Raw genomic sequence first — 19,919 nt, 5'->3', positions numbered from 1 at the left:
AGATCTTACCAGCATCCTTCGGCTCCCGGCCCACAATGCGGAAGAAAGGAGGTGGGCGGGATGTTTACGTCCCGCTCAGCTCCGCCCCTCCGCTTCTATTGGCCGGCTGCCGCATGACGTCGATGTGACGCCAAACGTCCCTCCCCCTCCAGGAAGTGGACGTTCGCCGCCAACATCGAGGTCGTATGGAAGGTAAGTATGTGTGACGGGGGTTAATCGTTTGTGCAACACGTTCAATAAATTGAACGTGCTGCACTTACGATGGGGGCGTTGCAAATCGCATACGATATCGTATGCGAAATTGCAACGTGTAAAGCAGGCTTTAGGTACAAATTTGTCAAAATGCATCAAAAACAGCAGTTTGTGCACATAACCTTTAAACATCACTCCAACGTGTTTATATATTTATATATATATTTATATATATATATGTGTCTGTGTGTGTGTGTATATATAAATATATTATAAATATATACCGTATATATTTATATCTATCTATCTATATACAGTGCCTACAAGTAGTATTCAACCCCCTGCAGATTTAGCAGGTTTACACATTCGGAATTAACTTGGCATTGTGACATTTGGACTGTAGATCAGCCTGGAAGTGTGAAATGCACTGCAGCAAAGAAGAATGTTATTTCTTTTTTTATTTTTTTTTTTAAATTGTGAAAAGTTTATTCAGAGGGTCATTTATTATTCAACCCCTCAAACCACAAAAATTCTGTTTGGTTCCCCTAAAGTATTAAGAAGTATTTCAGGCACAAAGAACAACGAGCTTCACATGTTTGGATTAATTATCTCTTTTTCCAGCCTTTTCTGACTAATTAAGACTCTCCCCAGACTTGTGAACAGCACTCATACTTGGTCAACATGGGAAAGACAAAGGAGCATTCCAAGGCCATCAGAGACAAGCTCGTGGAGGGTCACAAGGCTGGCAAGGGGTACAAAACCCTTTCCAAGGAGTTGGGCCTACCTGTCTCCACTGTTGGGAGCATCATCCGGAAGTGGAAGGCTTATGGAACTACTGTTAGCCTTCCACGGCCTGGACAGCTTTTGAAAGTTGCCACCCAAGCCGAGGCCAGGCTTGTCCGAAGAGTCAAGGCTAACCCAAGGACAACAAGGAAGGAGCTCCGGGAAGATCTCATGGCAGTGGGGACATTGGTTTCAGTCAATACCATAAGTAACGTACTCCACCGCAATGGTCTCCGTTCCAGACGAGCCCGTAAGGTACCTTTACTTTCAAAGCGTCATGTCAAGGCTCGTCTACAGTTTGCTCATGATCACTTGGAGGACTCTGAGACAGACTGGTTCAAGGTTCTCTGGTCTGATGAGACCAAGATCGAGATCTTTGGTGCCAACCACACACGTGACGTTTGGAGACTGGATGGCACTGCATACGACTCCAAGAATACCATCCCTACAGTTAAGCATGGTGGTGGCAGCATCATGCTGTGGGGCTGTTTCTCAGCCAAGGGGCCTGGCCATCTGGTCCGCATCCATGGGAAGATGGATAGCACGGCCTACCTGGAGATTTTGGCCAAGAACCTGCGCTCCTCCATCAAGGATCTTAAGATGGGTCGTCATTTCATCTTCCAACAAGACACCGACCCAAGGCACACAGCCAAGAAAACCAAGGCCTGGTTCAAGAGGGAAAAAAATCAAGGTGTTGCAGTGGCCTAGTCAGTCTCCTGACCTTAACCCAATTGAAAACTTGTGGAAGGAGCTCAAGATTAAAGTCCACATGAGACACCCAAAGAAATTAGATAACTTGGAGAAGATCTGCATGGAGGAGTGGGCCAAGATAACTCCAGAGACCTGTGCCGGCCTGATCAGGTCTTATAAAAGACGATTATTAGCTGTAATTGCAAACAAGGGTTATTCCACAAAATATTAAACCTAGGGGTTGAATAATAATTGACCCACACTTTTATGTTGAAAATTTATTAAAATTTAACTGAGCAACATAACTTGTTGGTTTGTAAGATTTATGCATCTGTTAATAAATCCTGCTCTTGTTTGAAGTTTGCAGGCTCTAACTTATTTGCATCTTATCAAACCTGCTAAATCTGCAGGGGGTTGAATACTACTTGTAGGCACTGTATATTGGTATACCAGGTTGTGGTCGTTATGGGGACATCTATACAAGGATGGGCTATGATGAGTGCATACATACAAGGATATAACCTTGAGGGGGTCATACTCCATGATGGGGGACATAATTATCAGGAAGTGGCTCAGGACTAGGGACATTAGTACAGAATAGGGGTCAGTATTGCACAATGAAGGGTGAAGGGGGGGCAATTTGTATGTCTTATAGTATTTAAAACACAACAGCCCATACATCTGACCAACATTTGGGGGCCCCAGGCTCAAACTTTGCACTGGTTAGGAAAAAAAATAAAAATGATCAGATTAAGAAATGTGCTCCAGGTGATTGTGGACTAAAACTAACATTGACATAATCCGCCCACTGTGCTACGCGGCCAAAAAGGTCTTAAAATAAACACGAATATTAGAATAAGGACAATAGTTCATGTAGATATTCCTCTGAGCAGCTGTAAAAACCAAAACAACAACTGGCCGTAAGGGTGGTAAATGGTAGGTAGCAAAAATAGAGGAAATGTCTTTCACATGTAGCATTATGCAAGGTCTTTTTTCATAAAATTCTTGTAATTTGACATTATTGTATATATCAAGCCATATTCTCCCCCTACTATACTTCGGTGTCCCAAGTAATAGACCTTAATAGGATAAAGTCTATGAGACTGCTGCATTAAAAGCAAAATGTCTCGATGGTACTCAAAAAAATAGGCCACAATTTAGGATCCAATTTGTGGTAAATATTGAAATATTGATCCATGGCTTCCATGGAGGAATATGGAGCTGTATGTGACCCACAACTCTAATCACAATGTACCACAAAATGGTTCTGTATAGCGTAATGCATCCAAGTCTATAAATGTGGTGACCGTTTATTAAAAATTAATACTTTCTACTTTTGACATGCGATTTTCATGTGGTAGATAAAGTAAAGTTGTAAGAAAAAAAACAAGACTAAACCATTAGAGCCTTGGCAAAATCAAATGTCCCTTTTGGGCCACTACAAAATGGCGGCTTACTATAAAACATAGTGGCCTGACCAGTGCACAGATATCAACCAATCAGATCACATCTTTTAATTTCTATCCTGCATTGTAAAAATGAAAGCTAGAATCTGATTGGGATATGAAAACACGTGAGCAGCACCATAGTAGCCAAAGCTCGGTACATGGGGCCTTGTACAGGAATTAATGGAGACTTTCACTCAAACGAACTTACACAAGATTTATTTTCGTTATCGTTTGCTTAAAATATTCACACATTTTCCACAGGGAGCTGAATAAATGTGAGGCAAGGCACGAGTCCTATGTAAAATAGGCCTGAAACAGCTTTTCCAAGAATATGTCCCTCATTAGAATAGAAAGTAGATCTCCAGAGAGATGGCGGCCAGCGAGACGCTGCGCTAACCCGTCTGTGTGTGGAATATTAAGAAGATAGAAACAAAAATTCCACTCTCTGAGTTGTCCTGTTTTATTCTAGTTTCTGAGTTATACAGTATATTACAAAAGTCAGTACACCCCTCACATTTTTGTGATTATTTTATAATATCTTTTCATGGGGCAACACTGGACATATGACACCTTGATAAAATGAAAAGTGGTCAGTGTCCAGTTTGCATAAGGCCGGGGCCACACGACTGTATAGCCTCTGATGTGAGAACATCAGATGCATTATGCTAATGACCCTCGGCTCCTGCTCTGTTGCAAGCGTGAGCAGAGTGTTATTATACTGTGATCCGATCCTGCGATCGGATCACAGCTGTGGAGGAGAGGGAGGGATTACGCTCTCCATTTCCTCCATTGTCAGCTGATGCGTATATCACACTGCACTCCATTGTCATCCAAGTGCAGTTCGATGTTCACTCGCACCCACAGACATGTATGGGTGCGAGTGATCCAAGACTCGCAGAATGCTGGAAAAAATAAATAAATTTGCAGATGGGAACAGCCCCATAGAGTAACATTGGTCCGAGTGGAATGCAATTTTTTTTTTTATCACACTCCACTCATCCGATTTTACTCGCCTAGGCCTAACAGTGTAAATTTGGTGTGACCGCTATTTTTTAGCCCTTCTACCCATTGACTTCATTTAAAAAAAAAAAAAAATGGCAAAAAAAAAAAATGCACCAAAAAATGTCTGCACCAAATCTGCAGCATGTGCACATAGCCTAAAGGTGGAATCTTCAGTTGCCTCTGCGTCTTTAAAACGAGGATACAATTGAGTAAAGAGCCCTCATGTCTTCTCCAAGATGACGATAGCGGCACCACAATTTCCAGTAAAAATGTTCTTATTAATGAAAATTTACATTTAATTTTATAGATTGTATATTTCTTTATGGTCTTCAAGCAAAACTCAAGACATAGACATTAAAATCTTGAAGTTTCAGGTAAAGCGGGCCATAAACACCGAGTTTCGATAATTGCCATCTGGATGATCAATCTTTTTTCGGACTGATCAAAGTGAGCTGGTAAAAAAAAAAAAAAAAAAAAGCCTACAAAATGCGGTGGCATGGTGACAAATAATTTGGTGAAATATGCCGATCACTGATCATACAAGTTTCACCACTTTATTTTTATCAAATGTAGCAATTTAAAGGTATTGTCCACTACTTTTACATTGATGGCCTATCCTTTGGCTAGTTTCACACATCCGGCTTTTCGCTGGATTGCCGGATTCGGCACACTCCAGTACAGTGTATACAGTACAATGGCAGCGCAACAAGCTCCGGTCAAATGCTGTCATGTGACTGGAGCATGTGAACCTAAAGTTGCCGCACTGCCATTGTACTGCATCACACTGTACTGGAGTGCGCCAAATCCAGCGAAAAGCCGGATGTGTGGAACTAGCCTTAGGTTATCAATGTCTGATCTACAAAAAGAAACAAAAAAAACTGATCCGCACATCCAGAGATATACCTTGCCGTGGTGACCGGGCTTACATGCATTGGCCAATTCATAAACCAAATACCGTATTTTTCGCGTTATAAGACGCACTTTTGTTCCCCCAAATTTTGGGGGAAAGTAGGGGGTGCGTCGTATAATCCGAATATACAGATTATATACTGCAGGGCCCAGGGGAGGTGGGGGCACCTCTGGTGCGGTGCTGGAGGCTGAGGCAGGCTGGTGGAGGCTGCAGGAGGCAGCGGAAGATCTCCTGCTCCTGCTCATATAATATGCACTGCCGCTGTCCATCACCATGGTGCTGAAACCGCATCGCAGTGATGGGCTGGGGGACTGACGCATATTATATGTGCATGCGCCCCCCCCTTTGATGGCACATGCTCCCCCCTTCCCCCGTGTTAGATATGGCCCCCATGCTGCTGCCCATTAGTAAAATAAAAAAAACTCTTTACTTACCCCCTCCAGAGCTGATCTCCGGTGTCTCCCCGGCCTCCCTGCTGCCGCTGTGATCAGGCATGTAGAGATGAGGTCACTCTGCTGTGCCGATCACATGACCAGCACCGAGAACCAGGAAGTGCAGGAGCTCAGCAGCACGGAGGGAGACACGAGGGAGGACAGGGCTCGTGAAGGTAAGTAAAGAGTTTTTTATTTTACTATGGGCAGTAGAATGGGGCCCATATCAAACACAGGGGGACGTGTGCCATCCATAGGGGACCATGGGCAGCACAGGAGGAACGAGTGCCATCCATAGGGGGCCATGGGCAGCACAGGGGGACGTGTGGCATCCATAGGGGGCCATGGGCAGCACAGGGGGACGTGTGTCATCCATAGGGGGCCATGGGCAGCACAGGGGGACGTGTGCCATCCATTTGAGACCTATGCCTGCAGTAGGAGACGTGTGCCAGCTGTAGGGGATGTGTGCCATCAATGGGGGACATTATGCCAGCAATGGGGGACATTATGCCAGCAATGGGGGACATTATGCCAGCAATGGGGGACGTGTGGCATCACTGGGGGACGTGTGCCAGCACAAGGGGGCTATATTCAATATAAGGGGGCCATACCCAGATTAAGGGGGCTAATTTTAGGATGGGGGGCTATGAGGGACATATACCCTATATATGATTTGTTAGACAGACACTGGCATTATAAGACGGACCACATTTAACATTAAAAAAAAAATTCTCTTTTCCTTCACCAAATTTGGAGGTGCGTCTAATAATCAGGTGCGTCTTATAAAGCGAAAATTACCTCTTTTTTCATATATTCCTATATCAGTAATGCAATAGTAGAGTTCCCTTATACATTGTTGGCTTTTTAGTGTGCAGCTGTATGCATTTTGAAATGCTCAGTTCCGGAGATGCCCTGTCTTCTGATAGCGGCCGTGGCTAGGTACTGCACATCCGCCCCCTATTGATTTGAATGGGAGGTGTATGTGCAGTATCCGGCTGCGGGTTGTCAGGGCAGCTCCGGGAATTAAGCATTTTCAGCTGCCTGCTGCTGCCACCGGCACATAGCAAAGTTAATGAGGGTGTCAGGTGTTGGACAGGCATCCAAAGGATAGGCCATCAATGTAAAAGTAGTGAATAACCTCTTTAATGATAAGTGTGGAACAGTTTGCGCCAGCACAACATTTTAAAGGGAACCCGTCATGTAGAAACCGCTGTTATGGGTTTTTTCTGCAAGTTACTAGCGCTCTGAAGCTGTGCGGCCACACTGAAAGCCCGGCTACCGGGAGCAAATTAACATTATTCCTTCCAGCAGCCTTTGGTATTCAGTCATTGCGCTGCTGAAAGCCCAAGGCTGTCGGAAGGAATAAAGTTAAATTTTCCGCCAGTGGCCGGGCAGCCTTACAATGTCATGACCCTGCAAAATAACCCCATATCTACAGGTTAATAGCGTTCTGAAGCTGTGCGGCCACACTGAAAGCCTGGTTATTGGAAGCAAATGAACATTATTCCTTCCGGCAGCCTCTGACTTTCAGTCATTGCGCTGCTGAAAGCCGAAGGCTGCCGAAAGGAATAAAGTTAATTTCCTCCTGGTAGCCGGGCTTTCAGTACGGCGGACGGGCAGCCTTACAATGTCATGACCCTGCAAAATAACTCCATATCTGCAGGTTAATAGCATTCTGAAGCTGTGTGGCCACACTTAAAGCCTGGTTATTGGGAGCAAATGAACATTATTCCTTCTGACAGCCTCCAGCTTTCAGTCATAGCGCTACTGAATGCTGGAGGCTGCCGGAAGGAATAAAGTTAAATTCCTCCCAGTAGCCAGGCTTTCAGTTCGGTGGCTGGACAGCTTTACAACGCTTTCACCCTGCAAAATAATCCCATATCTGCAGGTTAATAGCATTTGGAGATGTAACAGGTTCCTGGTAGTTGCCTTGTCAATTGCAGATATGGTAAGGACACCACCGAGTCAAATGTTGCAAAATTTTGCTCAAATTGGGACTTTTTATGCTTATTAATTGGTATACCTCCCTATGTTAGCAATGAGAAGTAGACCAATATCATATGTCATACAATTATGCAGAATTTTGGTCAAAAATAGTTGAAAATAAATGTAATTTTTTTAAGACAGCTATAACCTGTCTACAATATATGACTTTCTGCGACTTTTATGTAGAAATGCAATCATATATACACTGCTTTACACTGCAACTTTTGCTGCACCACCTTTATGTGTTACTAGCTGTACTACCCGGCTTCGCCCGGGTTAATAACTGTTAACAAAATAGAATGTATTAACATTCCCGGGATAGAATGTATAAATAGAATATATTAACGCCTGGGATAGTAACTGTCTCTCTGTTTCTCTCCCATTCTCTGTCTGTCTCCCCCTCTGTATATATCTCCCTGTCGCTCTCTCTCTTTCCCTGTCTGTCTCTGACTGTCTGTCTCTTTCTCAGTCTGTCTCAATCTCTTTCCCTGTCTGTATCTATCTCTGTTACTTTCCCTGTCTGTCTCTTTCCCTTTCTTTCCCAGTCTGTCTGTCTCTTTCCCTTTCTTTCCCAGTCTGTCTGTCTCTTTCCCTTTCTTTCCCAGTCTGTCTGTCTCTTTCCCTTTCTTTCCCAGTCTGTCTGTCTCTTTCCCTTTCTTTCCCAGTCTGTCTGTCTCTTTCCCTTTCTTTCCCAGTCTGTCTGTCTCTTTCCCTTTCTTTCCCAGTCTGTCTGTCTCTTTCCCTTTCTTTCCCAGTCTGTCTGTCTCTTTCCCAGTCTGTCTCTTTGTGTCTGTCTCTTACCCTGTCTGTGTCTGTCTCTTACCCTGTCTGTGTCTGTCTCTTTCCCTGTCTGTGTCTGTCTCTTTCCCTGTCTGTGTCTGTCTCTTTCCCTGTCTGTGTCTGCCTCTTTCCCTGTCTGTGTCTGCCTCTTTCCCTGTCTGTGTCTGCCTCTTTCCCTGTCTGTGTCTGCCTCTTTCCCTGTCTGTGTCTGCCTCTTTCCCTGTCTGTGTCTGCCTCTTTCCCTGTCTGTGTCTGCCTCTTTCCCTGTCTGTGTCTGCCTCTTTCCCTGTCTGTGTCTGCCTCTTTCCCTGTCTGTGTCTGCCTCTTTCCCTGTCTGTGTCTGCCTCTTTCCCTGTCTGTGTCTGCCTCTTTCCCTGTCTGTGTCTGCCTCTTTCCCTGGCTGCATTGTGACACGCCAACATTCCATATAAGGGCGTGGCTGCGCATTCTTCTGAAGTTCTGGCTGCACTGTGGCTCCCAACTCCATTCGCTTTAATGGAGGCAGGTTTTTTGGTGAATAACTAAAGCGCGGGGTTAAAATTTCCCCTCAAAACATAGCCTATGACGCTCTTGGGGTCCAGACGTGTGAGTGTGCAAAATTTTGTGGCTGTAGCTGCGACGGTGCGGATGCCAATCCCGGACACACACACACACACACACACACACACACACACACACACACACACCTTTATATATTAGATGTTCAAATTTTGGTTCAGTGGTGTAAAAATTGGAATAAAACATTGATAAAAATTTGGATTAAGCATTTACCAAAATTATTTTTTTTGAGCAAATGCAATAAATGACGCCGGTCATCAGTTTGGCAGAAAATGAAATAAAAGATGAAAAAAATTTCCGTAGACAAACGAGTCTTATTTACTATAAATATACACGACCTCAGTTTTGGTTTTGTATGTGCGCACTGTATAAAATGGCCGCCATTTACTGAATATGATAAAATGTCCCTCCGATTCCAGGTGGTCTGAATGAAATAAGTGTATGGCAGTGTATACATCCAATGATATGCTGGAGTGGACGGGGAGGGCATGGGGTGCACTAAAATACAAGAGTTTTCTGTGTGTGCCAAAACATACACATAGACAAGATGCTTAGTCACCGCAGCGCGCTGTGCACCACGTGCCTCACATTCCAGGCACTTTCGCCCCGGTTCTGCAGCGCCGCACACAAGACGCACTGTCCAAGCCTGTTTTGATTATTCCGAAGAGAGGAGAGTTATTACTAAACACAAAGACTTGCTTTCTTCCAGCAGAAGAATGTGCCTAGGAGTATATATACATATACATTCCCGGCAACACAGAGTCGGCCAGCAGCATGTAAATGTTAGCGTTTATGAATCTACATCTATGAAGACCCTCCAAAACTAACGAACTAGTCAATGGTGGGGCACCCACATCACCGCCCAAGAATAGGCCATGTCTGTCAAGTAAAAAAGGGATGGCACGGCGCCGAAGGCTGGATGTCACACATGGAAGGGACACTGAAGTGACATGTTACACATGGAGGAGACACCAAATTACTCATTTATAAGGCCGTGTCATGACAGAAACCACCCAAACGGTCATTAATTTAAAGATTATTCTGTTTTATCCCACAACATCACGCAGCCAATGGGTGAATGTTGGTGCAGATATAGGCGCATGCATCTACAGCAGTGCGAACACCCCTAATCCAAAACCCGCATCATGCGCATGCCCAACATGAAGAATGGGTATTTTATATGTATTCATTTAATTACATTAAGGGATACTTTGCACGTTGCGACATCGCTACTGCGATATCGTCGGGGTCAAATCGAAAGTGACGCACATCCGGTGCCGGTAACGACGTCGCAACGTGTAAAGCCTAGAAGCACCGATAAACGATCGCAAAAGCGTCGAAAATCGGTGATCTGTGTAGTGTCGGTCATTTCCATAATGTCGCTGCAGCGACAGGTACGATGTTGCTCCTCGTTCCTGCGGCAGCACACATCGCTGTGTATGAAGCCACAGGAGCGAGGAACATCTCCTTACCTGTGTCCCGCCTGCAATGAGGAAAGAAGGAGGTGGGCGGGATGTTTACGTCTCGCTCATCTCCGCCCCTCCGCTTCTATTGGCCGCCTGCCGTGTGACGTCGCTGTGATGCCGCACGTCCCTCCCCCTTAGGAAGGAGGCGGGTCGCCGGCCAGAGCGACGTCGCAGGGCAGGTTAAGTGCGTGTGAAGCTGCCGTAGCGATAATGTTCGCAACGGCAGCTATCACAAGATATCGCATCTGCAACGGGGGCGGGGACTATTGCGCTCGGCATCACTACAATCGGCTAGCGATGTCGCAGCGTGCAAAGTACCCCTTAGTCTGTCAACAAATAATGACTGTTCAAACCAAGCACAGGGGTTCAGTGCCCCCTTGGCGTGGCCAACCAGTTCAGTGCACCTACTTGTTTTCCATCTATATCCACCTTCCTCTTCCTTAAAGGGAGCCTGTCAGGTGCAATAGCCACCCAGTAACACCAGCAGTTCTTGTTGCATATTGCTAATCCTTGCCTAACCATCCCTGTATCTAGTAGCATAGATAAAGAGATCTTTAGAAAAAGTATATTTCTAAAGATCCTTTAAGATATGCTAATGAGCGCAGGGACTAGACACAAGGACGTTAATTCCCCTGGCTAGTTGGTCCCTTAGAATGTATGCACGCCCCGGCGGGTGTGCTAACATGCTAATGAATGCGCAGCGTCAGAGGTATGGTCGCTCTCACCTCAGCTGCCATCGCTGGTCTTGTCTCAGTGCGCAAGATCAAAACGTCCCCAGATTTCCACTCATGCGCACTACACCAGTTTGAAGCCGGAACGTGTACACTCAGCTTCATTGTGCGCACGACTGGATGTCTGGGACTTCTGATCATGCGCACGGAGACAAAAACCAGTGATGGCAGCGGAGAGGTGAGTGAGATCATTCTCTGATGCTGCACATTCATTAGCATGTTACCACACCCACGGGGGCGTGCTTACATGCTAAGGGGGCCAACTAGCCAAGGGAAGTAATGCCCTTGTGACTAGTCCCTGCGCTCATTAGCATATGATATAGAATCTTTAGAAATACATTTTATACTTTACTAATCTATGCTAGAGTACAAGGACAGTTAGGCAGGGATTAGCAATATGCACCAAGAACTGCTCGTGGTCCTGCGTGCATATTGGACCTGACAGGTTCCCTTTAATTGAAAGATATGGAGTTACGTGAACCAGACAAAGGAGGATGGAAAACATGTGAGTGGAAAGATGCACTAAAGGTTTCGCCACACTTATGCTTGGTTTCAACATTTACTTTGTGCTGAAAGGCTCCCTTTAATCGACAGACTCCCGTGATTAACAGCTCTAACTTTACAGGAGCCAGAGGAGGCCGAAGATACATGTAAAAAAACCAAAAAAAAACAAAAAACACAAAAACAAAAAAGAAGTACCGTGTTTTCCAGGAAATAAGCCCTAGCACATTTTCCAGGGCAAACATAACACTATATGACTGTCTTATTTTTGGGGAAACACGGTAGTCGGGAAAGGGTAGAGTTTCTCCGCCACACCATGGGTGCACAGAGTGCCTGTGCTATGTCTGAACAGTCATTTTGTGCCGACAGACTCCCTTTAAAGGGAACCTGACAGCTGATACATGCTGACCAATACATGGGCAGCATGAATCACACTGTGGCGGTATGATTTCAACCTTTTATTCGTGATTCTGAAATGCTGGGGCGTTTCAAAGAAAAACATACCGTATTTCTCGAATTATAAGATGCACTTTTCCTCCCAAACAAAAATTTGGGAGGAAAATCAGGGGTGCATCTTAAAATCTGAATGTACCTTACCGGAAGTGCTGTCTGTGCGGCGACCGGGTGCGTGCGGGCAGCCGGGAGCCTGTGGCTGCGTGCGGGCGGCCGGGAGCCTGTGGCTGCGTGCGGGCGGCCGGGAGCCTGTGGCTGCGTGCGGGCAGCCGGGAGCCTGTGGAGGCGGGCAGGCGGCCGGGAGCCTGTCGGTGCAGGCGGGCGGGCGGCCGGGAGCCTGTCGGTGCAGGCGGGCGGGCGGCCGGGAGCCTGTCGGTGCAGGCGGGCGGGCGGCCGGGAGCCTGTCGGTGCAGGCGGGCGGGCGGCCGGGAGCCTGTCGGTGCAGGCGGGCGGGCGGCCGGGAGCCTGTCGGTGCAGGCGGGCGGGCGGCCGGGAGCCTGTCGGTGCAGGCGGGCGGGCGGCCGGGAGCCTGTCGGTGCAGGCGGGCGGGCGGCCGGGAGCCTGTCGGTGCAGGCGGGCGGGCGGCCGGGAGCCTGTCGGTGCAGGCGGGCGGGCGGCCGGGAGCCTGTCGGTGCAGGCGGGCGGGCGGCCGGGAGCCTGTCGGTGCAGGCGGGCGGGCGGCCGGGAGCCTGTCGGTGCAGGCGGGCGGGCGGCCGGGATCCTGTCGGTGCAGGCGGGCGGGCGGCCGGGATCCTGTCGGTGCAGGCGGGCGGGCGGCCGGGAGCCTGTCGGTGCAGGCGGGCGGTCGGCCGGGAGCCTGTCGGTGCAGGCGGGCGGTCGGCCGGGAGCCTGTCGGTGCAGGCGGGCGGTCGGCCGGGAGCCTGTCGGTGCAGGCGGGCGGTCGGCCGGGAGCCTGTCGGTGCAGGCGGGCGGTCGGCCGGGAGCCTGTCGGTGCAGGCGGGCGGTCGGCCGGGAGCCTGTCGGTGCAGGTGGGTGGGTGGCTTGCTGGCTGCCACTCTATGCGGGCGGGTGTAAGTGCGGCAGGTGTCCCAGTGTGTACGCAGTCCCAGTTTCAAATGTTGGAGCCGGGAGTTAGCGCGTGCGCAGATGGAGCTCTTGGATGAGGACTCCATCTGCGCATGCTCCGCTCCAGGCGCCATCATTTGAACTGAGACCGCGGACAGACTGGGACACACCGCACCGGCCTGCTGCACCACTAACCCGCCGCGGCTGGCGCCACTGACACCACAGACCCGCTGCGGCTGTCAGCACAACCTCTGCCTCTTGTGACCCCGCTTCACCAGCACTGCTACCCCCCTCCGGTAAGAGAACACCGGAGTATAAGACTGACCCCATTTTTATTTTTTTTTACCTTTTTTATTTCTAAATTTGGGGGGAGTCTTATAAAACGAAAAACACGATACTTTAGAAGAAGGGAGACTAGTTATACACAGGGAGAGAGCCGTCAGTGGACAGAAAGAAGCTGCCAGAGAACCACAACCATAGTGCTGTATGCAGGAATATTCCAGATGGAACAATTGAGGCGGTGCTGAACAGACAGAGGTGTAAAGCTTGGCCACCTTGACAAATTCATCCATAACTAGGCTTACCGCTGCAATGGGATATGGAGCTGCATGGATTAAATCCTGCCAAGCCTCCATGCCGCAGTGTAATTGCTATTCTGCTTGAGCAGAGAGTACTTAGCGCATCATATAGGAATTAATTATGTTATAATAAGCAGTTTCCTAAAGGAGTTGCTTTCTCACGACAACCGCTCTCCTTCACACATCCAACATTTACAGTGCGGACCTATCTCAGGTCTCATGACCCGATCTCAAAAGCCTTATCTATGCCTATGACCCTGTTGAGTCCAGATCAGGAGACTCGCGGCTGGTCCTGGCACCACACTCTGTGGCCTTAAACAGTGCTACTGTAACACTCTTGGCCAGTGTAGGGGCAGTGAGCAGGATTAGTGGACCCACTGGACCACAGGCGGGACCTGGGCTTACCCTTTAGTATGAGGAGCTTAACTAAGCACCCACATCGAGGCGGACGCCAGATACCACTCCCAGGGAAGTGACCTGAGGCAGCTGACCCCAAGGACAGGAGACAGACTCAGGTATAGACAGGTACAAACGGGGTGACTGAGGCCGGCTGAATAGGCAGGTATGGAAAGGAATGGTGCGTATGGCAGGGGTAGTCAGGTATGGGAAGGCAGTTACAGGACCTGATAACTAGCTAGCAAACTAGTATGCTAACTAAATGTGCTGCGCAGGCACCTCCCCTAATGGGAGGATGCCTTAAATACACAGTGTCTCTCAGTCATAGGCTGAAAGGCATTTCCTGGAAATAGCGCACCAGCCCTTCAAGAGGAGGGCCGGTGTGTGCGCGCATCTTAGGTGTTCTCCTGGGAACCATGTGCAGAGTGTACAGGACCCGGGAAGGAGACAACAGCACATGTGGATGGCCAGGGGCGGGAATAACTAGCAAAACCCGACCCACCTATTAGATATTCTGTAGCTACTATCAATCAAATAACAGTGCATTTCACAAACTTTGCTTGCCTGTATGTCATATAGTATACATCCGATCTCACAACTAAAGGTATGTATAGAATCAGCCTGATAGCGCCAGTATAGCACCAGCTTAAGTTTGAATATCATTGTGGTTGGTCCCCTTTAAGAGCCTCCGCCACTTTTTTTGAGATCAGGGAACTGCAGGATAGCTAAACCAAATGCCTCATACTTGCATCTAAGGGCTAGGATACACGGCGAGTAAAACAGTCTGAATGGAATGCAAAAAAGAAAAATATCACATTCCACTCGGACCCATGTTACTCAGTGGGGTCATTCCAATCTGCAATTATTTTCTCAGCCCTAACTGGACCACGAAAACAGTTGTAGCATGCTGTGGGTGGAATCCGATCAGTTTTCTCTCGCACCCATACAAGTCTGTGTGTGCGAGTGAAACATTGCATTGCACTGGGATGACACCGGAGTGCAGTACGATAATCACATCAGCTGGCAATGGAGGAGTTAGAGAGATCAAACCATTCCTTTCCTCCGCAGCTGTGATCCGATCACAAGATGGCATGACACTCTGCTTACACTCGCAGCACAGCGGGAGCAGAGAGTCGCATCCAATGCACTCACATCGGATGCCATTCGCTCGTGTGGCCCCAATCTAAACCTAAAAATCAATATGTCTCCTCACAGATAATCCCTTACGATACCCTCAGCAAAACAGCTTATTTTGTCAGTGGACATGGTAGACAACCTGCCAATTTTCCCTCCAGGGCAAATGTAGAATTACACGGCCACCATTTAGATGAGCCAGAGTCTGTGTAATCAACATGAAACCTGACAACATATTAACATATAAGCCACCAGACAGTAACGGTATACCATATGTGACGTCACATCTACTCACCTTTTAGGGGATCATGTTCGGCTCTCATTATTTCAATGAGGGAGTTTTCCAATGAGTGCATATTCAAGCTGTCGTACATTCGGCTACGATCCTATAAGAGAACAGATCTTTATTAATATTAAGTATTATGTAGATTACATACTGTATAATGTGGTATTTGGGCTTCCATGCAGCACAATGCCAGTCAGAAGCTGATAAAGCCCTCATCATCTCCTGCCTCGACTACTGCAACCTCCTGCTCTGTGGCCTCCCTTCCAACACTCTTGCATCCCTCCAATCTATCCTAAACTCTGCGGCCCGCTTAATCCACCTCTCCCCTCGCTATTCCCCAGCCTCGCCACTCTGCCAATCCCTTCACTGGCTTCCCATCGCCCAACGACTCCAGTTCAAAACATTAACCATGACATACAAAGCCATCCAAAACCTGTCTCCTCCTTACATATGTGACCTAGTCTCCTGGTACCTATCCGCACGCAACCTCAGATCCTCACAAGATCTCCTTCTCTACTCCTCTCTTATCTCCTCTTCCCACAATCGTGTACAAGATTTCTCCCGTGCCTCCCCCATACTCTGGAACGCTCTACCTCAGCATATCAGACTCTCCCCTACCGTGGAAAGCTTCAAGAGGAACCTAAAGACCCATCTCTTCCAACAAGCCTACAACCTACAATAACCCTCAGTCCAGTACACCACTGCGCAACCAGCTCTGTCCTCACCTATTGTACTCTCACCCATTCCCTGTAGACTGTGAGCCCTCGCGGGCAGGGTCCTCTCTCCTCCTATACCAGTCTGTTTTGTACTGTTAATGATTGTTGTACGTATACCCTCTTTCACTGTAAAGCGCCATGGAATAAATGGCGCTATTAAAATTAATAATAATAATAATAATAATAATAAAGCCATTACTATTTCACAGGAGAGTATATAAAGGATACACACATCTTTTATATCTATCTATAGGGTAAGAGTTCTGAAAAAATAAATCTACCTTATAGCTGGGCCCCTATATAGACCGCAGACCTCTGACTGCCAGTAAATAAATTGTCAGCCTGGTTCAAATATACGTACAGCAAACTAAATCCGGTGGAAAAATCCTCTCTTAAACATATGGCGTATGTGCGAATGGCTATTTATAACAGGGAGGAAGCACCAAGTCAGGATCGCATTACTATAGGATGCAAAACACCGATGAAGTGGGATCAAAGGGAAGATATCACGGAATGGCACGCTGCGATATTGTAGAAGAATTTGGTATTTCCTTTAATGTGATATATAACAGTGGATATATTTAAAAATGTTGGATATATCATTCAGGTTTTATAGTTCTAGCGTAAACACAGGAAAGGGGATGTGTAGCAGAAAAGAAGACGCTCAATCCTCTGCAATCCTCTGATTTGGGTCACCCGGCTGTCTATCACTTTTTCTAAACCACTTATTTATTTTTAACATTTTTGTATAAAATCTAATAAAATTCTAATCTTGACTTGTGGATTCTGCACCATTCCTCTCCATCCGTCCCCGGTCTATCCATGTGGTCTATTCTCAGCTGTTTTCAAAATAGTCAGAGCCGAAAATACGCAACCATTCCTTCACTTCCACCGGCGCTGGGCTGCTTCTCAAGATAGTTGCAGATCCCATGGAAACATGTACAGCATATCCACCATCATAAAGGTCTAAGGGGTACTTTGCACACTACGACATCGCAGGTGCGATATCGGTGGGGTCATGTCGAAAGTGACGCACATCCGGGGTTGCTCTCGACATCGTACTGTGTAAAGCCTAGATGATACGATTAACGAGCGCAAAATCGTCGTAATCATATCATCGGTGTAGCGTCGGCGAAAACCATAATTACCTTGCAGCGACGGTCCGATGTTGTTCCTCGTTCCTGCGGCAGCACACATCGCTGTGTGTGAAGTCGCAGGAGCGAGGAACATCTCCTACCTGCGTCCCGACCGGCAATGCGGAAGGAAGGAGGTGGGCGGGATGTTTACATCCTGCTCATCTCCGCCCCTCCGCTGCTATTGGCCGCCTGTCGTGTGACGTCGCAGTGACGCCGCACGACCCGCCCCCTTAATAAGGAGGCGGTTTGCCGGCCAGAGCGACGTCGCACAACAGGTGAGTGCATGTGAAGCAGCCGTAGCGATAACATTCGCTACGGCAGCTATCACAATGATATCGCAGCTGCGACGGAGGCGGGGACTATCGCGCTCGGCATCGCAGCATCGGCTTGCGATATTGCAGCGTGCAAAGTACCCCTAAGATGAGATTGCACCATTTAAATGTGCAGGCCCACGAGCCACTTATGGCTTTCAAAGTCACAGGTTGGGCATTCTTGCTCTACATACCCTGTTTCCCCAAAAATAAGACACTGTCTTATATTATTTTTTGCCCTGAAAAAAGCACTATGTCTTATTTTCAGGGGGTGTCTTATTCTCGAGGAGACATGGTTGGGGGTAAGTTCCCCCCACCACAAAAATCACATTCCACATCATTCCTCCCTGTGATCTCCCTGCAACTGGGCTCCCCTGTGTCTGACCAACACTCACACATCAGAACACAGTCACACATCAGACAGCATACGCGCGCGCGCACACACACCACACACACACACCAAATTCCTCTCTGTGCTCTCTGGTGGGCGCTCCCAGCAGCTGTGCTCTTCTGCCTCCTGCCGACACACATCTGATCGCATACACTCACACACACTTACGATATCGCACATAACGGTAAAATCGCACACACATACACACAACATCCAGAGATACCATGTGCTTCCAGCGATGTGATCCTCCGACGGGTCCTGGAAAATCACTGCACGGCACAGTATCGGCGCCAAGAAGCAAGAGATATCGCTGGATGTGGTGAGTGTGCGGATGCGATCTGTAGTGTGTGTGATCTGATGTGTGATGTGCGTGTTCCGCCGCAGGACCTTTCTGTGCTCCCCTGCTCCTGGTCGGCATCTGGTGAGTATGATCTGGGGGGTCTTCTCTCTTCTTTCTTTAGGGGGTGTACACTGTCTATAATGAAGTGTCCTGCAGTGTCTTTAACTTTTTTACTGCTGCATGACACTTCATTATTGACCGTGGCTAGGTGTTATTTTCAGGGGAGGTCTTATATTTAAGCATCCCTGAAAACTCCTGCTAGGTCTTATTTTCGAGGGAGGTCTTATTTTCGGGGAAGCACGGTAGTAGCAGCAGAGATCAGTGGGGAGACACGGGCGTGTTCTTTTCTCCCCTGCATGATACCACCGGATTCTGATTGATCAACTCATGCAGGGGAGAAAGTACATGCCCCCAGGGACAAATCATTGGTAACGCCCATTGAACCATAACATAAATTAGAACCTAAACGTTACAAGTTACGTTTTCTTTAATGGAGAGGAGAAATGAAAAGTAAAAATCTATGTTTTCCTCATGTCGGCAGCTGTTAGTACATGATGTCCTCAGTTTAACATGCTCCAACTAAAGAAAGGTCTACTTTCAATCTAAATGTTGCAGACATATGTGGTGCAGATGCTGTGGGGTCATACTGTAATTTTAATCTTACATAAAAGTATAGAAGGTCAGTGTGATGAGGGTTAAATCCTAGCTTTGTAGGTCTTAATTAGAATGCACTTGCAGGGTTTTATATAGATCCAGGCTTGTGTTCCCTAAGGGAACGTGCCCACGATCAGGACCTTCTGCGTCCTGGATGCGGCGGGTGCTGACCTGTGGGGACGTAAGTCTTCTCTACAGGAGTCGGCAGCTGCTCGTGTCCATGATTCGGGTTCGGGGCGCTGTGGTTTCTCTCTTCTGTTCTCCCTGAGAAGGACGCTTGCGACTCCGCAGCAAACAACTGACATGCTGCGGCTCGGAAAGTCGCACCGCAAGTCAGTGTTTGCTGCCGAAAAAACAAGAAAAGTGGGCACGGGATTTCTAGAAATCCATCCACTGTGCTTGTACTGTACAATGCAGTGTTTTGGACACAGTTGAAGCATGCTGCATCCAAAACGCTGTGAACACTGATCGTGGGCACACACGTCTGAAAATCACGCACATTTTTCACGGACGTGTCAAAGGTGCGTATTGCCCTCTGTGTGCTGTGTTTATGGCACACGTGTGTTCTCCGTGTGCTATCTGTGATTACACATGGAGAATGGGAACTTTCTGCTCACCTGTCCCTGGCGCTGCTGTCCGTGGTGCTGATCTACGGTCTCCAGTTCTGCCCACTCCCCGCTGCTGCTGCTTCTGGCCCGCAGTGGAGTGAATATTCATGAGCATAGTAAGCGGGGGTCGGAAGCAAGTGACAGCAGCGGCAGAGACAGCAGTGCTGGAGGAGGGGAGTGTAGAAATTCTTTTTATTTTACAGACACGTGTGTTTTTTCTGATGTGTGTCACACGGATCACATCCGTGCGGTCCGTGTGACACCCGTGATGATTGAGAAAAATGGACATGTCTACGTGTGAAGCACACGTATGCTCCACACAGACACACAGTCCATAGCAAAACATGCACGTGAGTGCAGACCCATTGATTTTAATGGGTCTATGTGTGCCGGTGTCTACGGCATGTGAGGA

The 19,919-nt window shown here is 47.7% G+C and overlaps 1 protein-coding gene across 4 annotated transcripts in view; it reads right to left on the bottom strand.

The window, feature by feature from the left end:
* Positions 1-19,919, bottom strand: part of CPEB2 (cytoplasmic polyadenylation element binding protein 2) — a 156,267-nt gene that overhangs the window by 75,660 nt on the left and 60,688 nt on the right. For all 4 annotated transcript variants that reach the window (XM_075346894.1, XM_075346896.1, XM_075346895.1 and 1 more), the window contains exon 3: positions 15,361-15,451. In XM_075346894.1, the coding sequence (XP_075203009.1) occupies positions 15,361-15,451 (91 nt within the window). The remainder of the gene's footprint in view (positions 1-15,360; positions 15,452-19,919) is intronic.

Source organism: Anomaloglossus baeobatrachus, chromosome 1 (assembly GCF_048569485.1).
Source record: "Anomaloglossus baeobatrachus isolate aAnoBae1 chromosome 1, aAnoBae1.hap1, whole genome shotgun sequence".
Classification (NCBI taxonomy): Eukaryota; Metazoa; Chordata; class Amphibia; order Anura; family Aromobatidae; genus Anomaloglossus; species Anomaloglossus baeobatrachus.
The sequence above is the reverse complement of the archived record's forward strand: the minus strand, read 5'-3'. Positions and strand labels throughout refer to the sequence as shown.